This window comes from Dama dama, chromosome 15, assembly GCF_033118175.1.
Source record: "Dama dama isolate Ldn47 chromosome 15, ASM3311817v1, whole genome shotgun sequence".
NCBI lineage: Eukaryota > Metazoa > Chordata > Mammalia > Artiodactyla > Cervidae > Dama > Dama dama.
This window is the reverse complement of record NC_083695.1, coordinates 47,306,946-47,317,394: the sequence shown is the minus strand read 5'-3', so window position 1 is coordinate 47,317,394 and position 10,449 is coordinate 47,306,946. Positions and strand designations below refer to the sequence as shown.

The 10,449-nt window shown below is 39.0% G+C and overlaps 1 protein-coding gene across 1 annotated transcript; it reads right to left on the bottom strand.

Annotated features, from left to right (window-relative positions):
• Positions 1–9,225: 9,225 nt before the first annotated feature.
• On the bottom strand, positions 9,226–10,179 carry LOC133070689 (olfactory receptor 6E1-like). The gene has a single exon (XM_061163089.1). It carries the CDS (start codon positions 10,156–10,158, stop codon positions 9,226–9,228), a length of 933 nt encoding a protein of 310 aa, XP_061019072.1. The 5' UTR covers positions 10,159–10,179.
• Positions 10,180–10,449: the final 270 nt, after the last annotated feature.

The following is a 10,449-nucleotide window of genomic DNA, read 5'->3' as shown; positions in this document are numbered from 1 at the left end:
ACTGCAGACACATACACAACAAACAGTTAAGAGTGAAGGCTGTCACAGTCATCAAGACAGTATGGTACTGGCACAAAGACAGAAATATAGATCAATGGAACAAAATAGAAAGCCCAGAGATAAATCCACGTACCTACAGACACCTTATCTTTGACAAAGGAGGCAAGAATATACAATGGAAAAAAGACAACTTCTTTAACAAGTGGTGCTGGGAAAACTGGTCAACCACTTGTAAAAGAACGAAACTAGAACACTTTCTAACACCATACACAAAAATAAACTCAAAATGGATTAAAGATCTAAATGTAAGACCAGAAACTATAAAACTCCTAGAGGAGAACATAGGCAAAATACTCTCTGACATAAATCACAGCAGGATCCTCTATGACCCACCTCCCAGAATATTGAAAATAAAAGCAAAAAAATAAAATAAAAGCAAAAATAAACAAATGGGACGTAATGAAACTTAAAGGCTTTTGCACAACAAAGGAAACTATAAGCAAGGTGAAAAGACAGCCTTCAGAATGGGAGAAAATAATAGCAAATGAAGAAACAGACAAAGGATTAATCTCAAAAATATACAAGCAACTCCTGCAGCTCAATTCCAGAAAAGTAAATGACCCAATCAAAAAATGGGTCAAAGATCTAAACAGACATTTCTCCAAAGAAGACATACAGATGGCTAACAAGCACATGAAAAGATGCTCAACATCACTCATTATTAGAGAAATGCAAATCAAAACATCAATGAGGTACAATTACACACCAGTCAGAATGGCTTCAATCCAAAAGTCTACAAGCAATAAATGCTGGAGAGGGTGTGGAGAAAAGGGAACCCTCTTACACTGTTGGTGGGAATGCAAACTAGTACAGCCGCTATGGAGAACAGTGTGGAGATTCCTTAAAAAATTGGAAATAGAACTGCCATATGACCCAGCAATCCCACTCGTGGGCATACACACCAAGGAAACCAGAACTGAAAGAGACACGTGTATCCCAATGTTCATCGCAGCACTGTTTATAATAGCCAGGACATGCAAGTAACCTAGATGCCCATCAGCAGACAAATGGATAAGGAAGCTGTGGTACATATACACCATGGAATATTACTCAGCCATTAAAAAGAATTCATTTGAATCAGTTCTAATGAGATGGATGAAACTGGAGCCCATTATACAGAGAGAAGTAAGCCAGAAAGATAAAGACCAATACAGTATACTAACACATATATATGGAATTTAAAAGGATGGTAATGATAACCCTATATGCAAAACAGAAAAAGAGACACAGATGTACAGAACAGACTTTTAGACTCTGTGGGAGAAGGTGAGGGTGGGATGTTCTGAGAGAACAGCGTTGAAACAAGTATACTATCAAGGGTGAAACAGATCACCAGCCCAGGTTGGATGCATGAGACAGGTGCTCAGGGCTGGTGCACTGGGAAGACCCAGAGGGATGGGATGGGGAGGGAGGTGGGAGGGGGGATCGGGATGGGGAACACATGTAAATCCATGGCTGATTCATGTCAATGTATGGCAAAAACCACTACAATATTGTAAAGTAATTAGCCTCCAACGAATAAAAATAAATGGAAATAAATAAATAATTAATTAAACATGTGTCATAGGCTTAAAAAAGAAAGAGTGAAGGTTGTCATCCTGCAGAAAATATTTTTCATGGGGTCACAGTGGTAATTTCTATGTTTCAGTGATGCCATGCAATGTAGGAAGCCTTCTGACTTTAACCCTTTGGTAATAGAAGGTGTGAAAGAGCGGTTTTTTATTACCAGGTTCCAAATCAGGTATTTTCCTGAAGTCTATTCAGCCTGAGTTATTTCTTCAAGACCTGTGTGTGCTAGTGGCAAAGAACCCATCTGCCAACGCAGGAGACGTAAGAGATGCAGGTTCGATTCCTGGGTCAAGAAGATTCCCTGGAGAAAGGCACAACAATCTACTCCAGTATTCTTGCCTGGAGAAGCCCATGGACAGAGGAGGTGGGCGGGGGGGGGGTGTTGGGCTAGAGTCAGTAGGGTCACAAAGAGTCAGACATGACTAAAGTAACATTGCACGCATACACACACCGACACTGCCAGTGTGAACAGTAAAGCTAGTATTTTATAGTATCATAACCACACAGTCTGTGGGTTTAAGAGAAAACATACCTAAAACTGGAGGTGGGGGGAAATGGTTTCATGACTTGGTTGTTCAAATTCAATGAATACACATTTAATGGGTGGATCAAATTCCCTCACACTATACCAACCTAGCAGAATGGTAGCGCTTCATTCTGCTACCCAATTATTTCATAGATTACTCTTCAATCTTCCTTTCTCGGGGAATAATTTTTTACATTGGAAGTATTTGGTGTGTCATAGTTAAACCTGTATTTCCATTGCAATCACTAGAGGACCATTCTTTTTTTCTCTAAAAAAAAAAATGCCAATGCCTAACTAGAAGCCAAGTAAACCAAGTATATTGAAACAATCTTTGGGGAAGGGATCTGGGCATCTCCTGCAAATCAGTGCTCTAGTAAATAAGAAATCATAATTTGATTGTATTTTATTTAATTCCTTTTGGCCAAACTATTACTTTGCCTATGTATGATCCACATTAGAAGCTTAAACATAATGAGGCTCTGGTTAAAACATCTGACCTTTTAGATTGCAAGTTAGTCCCATGGTCAAGTACTTACCATAAGAAACAGTGTTCCTTTAACAGTGTGCTTCTTTCTCTTAAAACAAACCAGGATCTTTCTCCTAGGTTAACAGAAAGGGAGGAAAACACTTAGTTGAGATACACATTTCATTGACCTAATAAAAAAATTAATGGATGCCTTATGTCCTAAATTAGTATGAAATTGTTAAGGAAATCTTCAAACTCTGGAGGATTAACGGGCATAGTTTTTTCCATGGCAATCTAACTGATAAATCCTGGACCATTAAGACAACACAAGATGCCCCAATCATGTACTAGCACTTTCTGTGCTGCCGTTTGGAATACCTGGACATAATTATTACCATTCTACAGTGCATCATGAACAACAAATGTGGTTGGTTGTGTATCTATCGCAGAAGAGAGTCAAAAAGAAGAGACAATAAAGGTCAATTCCCTTATTTAATGACCCTGTTATCAGTCACTTTTCCATCAACCAGTCACCCCAACTTATATAGGGAAGGATCACAGCAGTCATAAGCGAGAACACATTCAAATGCCCTTATGATATAATTATCACAGGCTTATCTACCATCACCAGTGAGGACGCATTGGGTCCAGTGGATGCATCTTTGGAGTTTTCAAATTCATTAGAAGAGGGTTTTTTTTTTAATGGAATAAGAACTAAAATCACAACAGAGTCCCAGAGGACATTTAATTGCTTCATATTTGGAAAGGGGAGATTCCAGGTGGCATATATCATAATTGCCCTTTCACTGCATATGGTAAAATACTATCATTCTCAATAGGCTACACAGTCCTCTGTGAACGTCTTCAAAGGCAGATTTTGCACAACTGCCCTGTTGTTGTTTAGTCACTAAGTTGTGTCGACTCTTCTGTGACCCCATAGACTGTAGTCTGCCAGGCTCCTCTGTCCATGGGATTTCTCATGGACAAGAATACGGGAGTGGGTTGTCATTTTCTTCTCCAGGGGATCTTCCTGACCCAGGGAATTGTAAAATTTATCAAATAGAGTTACAAAATTTAAAAATCACAAATTACATGTATTAAGAAAGGCTTAAACAACAGAAACTCTTATTTACTTTTGAATTACTTTGCCTTTTTCTTTTTAACCTAATATTTTCTTTATTGAATTATTACTTGCATTCTATAAAATACACAAAATTTAATTGTACAGATCAGTAATTTGTGTATGTAACAGTCATGTAACGTCTATTGAAATCAAGCAATGACATTTTTCCATCTCATTTCATAAGTTTGTCTTTTCCCTTTTCAAATCAATAACCCACACCAAAGAAATACACTGATTTCAATCATGAAAATTTACTTTTGCCAGTTTATTGAAAATCATAGAAATCCAAAATAGCATGTATTCCTTTGTCTGCCTTTTTTCCTCAACATGTCTGTAGGAATTATCCATGCTGTTTCAGGTGAATGATTTACTCTTTTATGCTGTTTTGTAGTAGTCCATTGTATAGGTACCCCACAGCTTTCCATTCCTCCACTGAAGGTCATTTCACTGAAGGTTATTTGCATCCTTTCTAGTTCAGGGCTACCATGAATAAAGCTGCTATGAATATTCTGTAAAATCTTTTTGAAGATATAGCATTTATTTCTCCTGAGTATATAACTTGGAGTAAAAGTATTGAATTAATTATATAAGACAGGTCTTAACACTACAAAACTGTAAAACACTTTCCAAAACTGGATTTAAGCTCTCAGCAGCAATGCATGAGAATTCAAGGTGCTCCACTTTCTCACCAACACTTAGTCTCTAAGTCATTTAATTGGTACATTTCTGTAAATTCATTCAGCCTCTATGGAAAACAATATGGAGGTGCCTTAAAAAACTAAAAATAGAACTAACATATGTTAGAGCAATTGACCTCTGATTATATACCCAAAGTAAATGAAAACAGAATATGGGAGACATATTGGCACTCCTATGTTTATTGCAGCATTATTCCAAATAGCCATCACATAGATTCAACCTAAATTTCTGCTAGGGATGAATTGGTAAAGAATATGTGAAATATGTGTATATACATGCATATACAATGGAATATTATTCAATTACAGGAAAATGGAAATCCTGTCATTTGTGCCAACATTGATGGACGACCTTCATGGCATTATGCCAGGTCAGAGAAAGACAAATGCTGTTTATTACTTACATGTAGAATCTAAAAAAGGTAAACTCACAAAATTAGAGTAAAATAGTGGTTGCTGAGGGGTAGGGGAAGGAATGTAGGAGAGATTTTGTTTAAGGGCTCAAACTTGCAACTAGTAGATAAATAAGTCCTGGAAATCTAACATATTGATTATAAAAGGCAATATTGCATTATAAATATCAAACTTGCTAAGAGATTATATCTCATCTATTCTGACCAAAAGAAAAGAAATGATTACATGACATGATCAAGATCTTATTTAATGCTACAATGCTAATCATATTGCATTCATACATGTACATATCAACACGACCACATTAAGCATATATAATGTCAAGCGTAGTTCAACTTTTAAAAACTGGAGACATTCTAGTAGTATTTCATTTAGATTTACATTTTCCTAATGACTACTTATGATGAACACTTTTTTTAATATACTTGTGACAAATAGAAATCCTTTTTTGTGAAGTGCCTGTTAAAAAGTCTTGCTCATTTTTAATTGTCAAGGCTTTTATTCATTTTGTTTTGCCTTTTTACCCCAAAGATTATCTATTCTACATATTTGTCATGACAGGACTGAGAATATTTTACCCCAGGTTTGAATTGCTTTTTTTTAAACAAAAAAATCTTTAGTTGTACAAGTTTGCCTGATTCTGCTCTTAATGCTACTTTCTGCCAATGACTGAAAATTGTTTTTCTAATACATCAGCTTTTGATAGCAGAAGGCAAAATGAAACATTTCAGCTTTGTGTGATTTTCAATATAGAAATCATACGAGTTTTTTTTTAAAAAGACAAATAAAGAGTATATCCAAAGCAATGATGAAAGTGAAGGAGCAATGAGAAATTCCAGGAGGTTAAATCCTTGAAGATTAAAATGTTCAATTTTCTAGAGCAGCAATTTCAAGTAGATCTTTGTAGTTGTATGTTGCATGTGTGCTCAGTCGCCCCCAGCTCTTTGCAACCCCATAGACTATAGCCTGCCAAGTTCTTCTAGCCATAGGATTTCTCAGGTAAGAATCCTGGAGTGGATTGCCAGTTCCTACTCCAGGGGATCTTTCTGACTCAGGGATGGAACCCACGTCTCTGGCATCTCCTGCATGGGCAGGGGGACTTTTTACCACTGCACCACCTAGGAGCCTTGAAGTTGTACAGGAAGGTTTTAAGTTGCCAAGCAAAGTATTTTTTACAAAACTCTTGCTAATTTCTAGTTTTGTACATTTTTAATAGTGAATGTGAACTCTATGGGGCTTCCTAGGTGCCTGCAATGCAGAAGACACAGTTGGATCCCTAGGTCAGGAAGATCCCTTGGAGAAGGAAATGGCAACCCACTCCAGTATTCTTGCCTGGAGAATTCCATGGACAGAGGAATTTGATGGGCTACAGTCCATGGGGTTGCAAAGAGTCAGACACCACTTCGCAACTGAGCACTCACTCTAGAATATCAGATATTAAAATTATTTTTAAACTAGTGGGTCTGAACTGCTTCCATTCCTTTCAAGTAAGCTCTCTCCCCCAACCAGCACAAGCATTCATAACCTACTGCGGAGCTGCATCCTGAAGCAGGCGGGGCCAGAGCAGTTGCTACACTCAGGTTAGGGTGCATTCCAGGGTGACCGGGTAAAACAGGCCAGCAACCCATGCAGTTTCAATCTGCTCTCTCCACCCTGTTTTGTGTGCGTGCAAGCATGTGCTCACTCCTCATGAGTGAAGCCCAGCCTTCGCACACCACTGCTTTTAGTCTCACCAGTCCTCTTTCCACCCGGGGTACCCATCTTCACTGTGTCAGACCCCAGGGCAGCGACACTCAATGTAGCTTGAACTCCTAGCCCCCCAGAGACGTCCTCTGCCCTTGTAATCTCCCTTCTTCACTGAGTCCCCTTCCAGAGGCACAGATCCCAACCTGATGTTTAGCTTCCCTCCCAGTGAAACACCATGTGGCTCTATCTAACAGCCTTGATTCTGCAGCAGTCTTTCTGTCAGTCTCCAGCTATTGGCAGTTTTCAGTGAGAATTGTTCTGCATGTACATGCATTTTTGACTGATTCGTGGAGGGAGGTAAAGTTTTGCATTCTCCTACTCTGCCATCTTGATCGTGCTCCCCACACTTCATTGTTGATTTTTTTTTCCTTGTTGATTTTTGTCATTAAAAATATTTATGCAAAGATGTTGCATTTCAAAGCAAACACAAGTTTCATAAGAAAACATTTAATTGTACCTTTTCTCACATAGTGTTATGTGGTATTTTGTACACTCTAGGGTAATTATGACTAATTTTCTTTGAAGGTGTTACAAGGACAATATAGATGTGGGAGGGCATATTTTACACAATTTTCATTACAGTTCATGCGATTCATTCATTGGTAATTTGACACTTTTATGTTTTCTACAACAACCAGTGCACTTCCTCAGACACATATACATTTGGCATCTACCCAACTGAATTCTAAGGGTTGAATTTCCAAAACATACAAATAGCTCATACAGCTCAATATCAAAAAGACAGACCACCCAATCAATAAATTGGCAGAAGACCTAAAACACATTTCTCCAAAGAAGACATCCAGACAGCTAACAGGCACATGAAAAGATGCTCAACATCACTTATTAAAAGACAAATACACATCAAAACTGCAATAAGGTAGAACCAGTCAGAATGGCCATCATCAAAAGTCTACAAATCTTTGAGACTGGGTTCCCAAGTGCCTGAGACTGGGTTCCCAAGTGCCTGAAACGGGAAATAGGTAGATAGTTAGACATGAACAGGGTATCAAAGGGGGCCAAAGAATTGGCCCTAAAAATAAAGAGGGGGAAGAATGTGGTGAGCCAACGATAAAAGAGCAGATAAAACCAAGGAGGGTCCTGGAATGCAGGAACAGAAAAATCATCCCTTATTGTCCTTCCATCCCCATGTTGTAACTATCAATGAAACAGTATAAACTGTCTCCCCTCCTACCCCATAGGGAGAAGGTATTTGCCCTACTCTTCCCCCACCCAGTATACGTGCCTCATCCATTTAGCAAATGACCCGCAAGACCCCTATCCCACTTCTTGCACCCTGGGTATAAAAGTGGGCTAAGGACCCCTGTTCAACATCAGTTTTCCCTTGAGCTGCTGCTGTTCTAACTGTGTATCCCACTTTAATAAACTTTTTTTTCCCTCTCAAAAAATATTCTACAAATAATATATGCTAGAGAGAGTGTGGAGAAAAGGAATCCTCCTACACTGTTGGTGAGAATGTAAACTGGTAAAGCCACTATAGAGAACAGTATAGAGGTTCCTTAAAAAACTAAAAATAAAGTTGCCATATAATCCATCAATCCCATCCCCAGGCATATAACTGGAAAAGACAAAAACTCTAATTTGAAAACATACATGCACTCCAATGTTCACCACAGTACTCTCTGCAATAGCCAAGACATGGAAGAAATCTAAGTTTCTATCAATAGATAAACAAATAAAGAAAATATGGTGTATGTGTGTGTGATGAAATATTATTCAGCCATAAAAAGATTGAAATAATGCTATTTGTAGCAATGTGGATGGACCTACTTCAAACTAAATGAATTAAGTGAGACAGAGAAAAACAAATACCTATAATATCACTTAAGTATGGAAACATAAAAAATTATACAAATGAACTTATTTACAAAACAGAAACAGACTCATAGGCATAGAAAACAAACTTATGATTACATTTAATTTATGAAAAGTGAGGGAATTAGGAGTTTAGGATTAACAGATTTATACTACTATATATAAAATAGATAAACAACAAGGTCCAACTATATGGTAAAAGTAACTATATTCAGTAACTTCTAATAACCTATAATCAGTCCTGAATATTCATTGGAAAGACTGAGGCTGAAGCTGAAGTTCCAAAACTTTGCCACCTGATAGGAAGAATGAATTCATTGGAAAAGACCCTGATACTGGGAAAGACTGAAGGCAGGAGGAGAAGGGGATGGCAGAGGATGAGATGGTTGGATGGCATCACCGAGTTGATGGACATGAGTTTGAGCAAGCTCTGGGAATTGGAGATGAACAGGGAAGCCTGACGTGCTGCAATTCATGGGGTCACAATGAGTCACACACGACTAAGTGACTGAACTGAACTGAACTGAACCTATAATGGAAAAGAATCTGAATATATATATATGTCTGAATCGCTTTGCTGTACACCAGAAACTATGATTCCACTATACTTCACTTAAAACAAAGAGGAACTAGTCAACATTTTTCCAAATAGACTTACAAATAAATAGTCAGTACATGAAAATGTGCTCAGAATCATTAATGGAAATAATTCAAACATCATTAAGAGAAATGCAAATCAGAACCACAGTGAGCTGTCACCTCACACTTCCAAGACAGTGTGACTTCTTTATCTTGATGTTTTCATTCTGCACACGGTCTCCCTCAGAGCCTGGTGGACCTGCTTGTTCCATAGAGTGTAGATGACAGGGTTCAGTAGGGGGGTCACAACCATGTTTACAAGGGCAGCCTCCTTGTTGGAGTCCAGCCTGTTCACCTGCTTTGGTTTCATGTATATGAAGGCACTGCTGCCATACATCAGAGAGAGGACAATGAGGTGAGAGGAGCAGGTGGAGAAAGCTTTCTGTCGCTCTTTGGCTGATGGGAGTCCAATGATTGTGACGCCTATGTGGCTGTATGCAGTGATGGTTATGATGAGGGATGCCAAAAGGACACACAAAGCGAGGACAAAGAGCAATGTCTCAACAGACCTGGTGTCAGAGCAGGAGAGATGGATCAGGGGGCCGAGGTCACAGAAGAAGTGATGTATGACATGGGGGCCACAGAAGGATAACTGGGACACCTTCACCACCAGACCAGCCATAAGAGTGAAGCCCAAAGCAAAGCAGGCTGTGACCAGGAGACAGCAAGTCCTCAGATTCATGACAGATGCGTAATGAAGAGGCTTGCAAATGGCCAGGTACCGATCCAGAGACATCACTGCTATGAGGAGGAACCCTGCTGCTCCCAGAAATACAAAAACAAAGGCTTGTATGAAACAGGCAACAAAGGAAATCGTTTGCTTGCCTAAAAGAAAGATGACCAGCAACTTAGGAATAATAGCACTTATGAGACAAGACTCAGTGAAGGAGAAAATGCTGAGGAAAAAGTACATAGGTGTCTGTAGCCTGGAGTCAGCACAGGTGATGGCGACTATGACAGCATTACCTGCAATGGACGCCAGGTATGCCAGCAGGTGCACCAGAAAGAGGACCTTTCCCAGCTGCTGGGCAGCAGGAAAGCCCTCCAAGGTGAATTCTTGGACACTTGTCCCATTCTTCATTTCCAGAGGCTTTTTTCCCCACAGTATCCTCACCTGCTGCTCTTAATCTAGAATGAAGATGTTACAACAAGCAAAAAGAGTCTTAGGCGAGCATGAGATCAAGTTATCTGACTCCTCCACAAGGTAGCTGGCCAGATAGCAGACTCTTGCTGAGTTGGTTCTTGAACTAGTAGGACTTGAGTTCAATACTATGTCAACACTGAGTTCTAATCCTGGAGACATGGGTCATCTTTGAAAAGTTAGTTAAATTTCCTAAATTTCACTTTCATCATCTGTAAAATGAAGATGTAA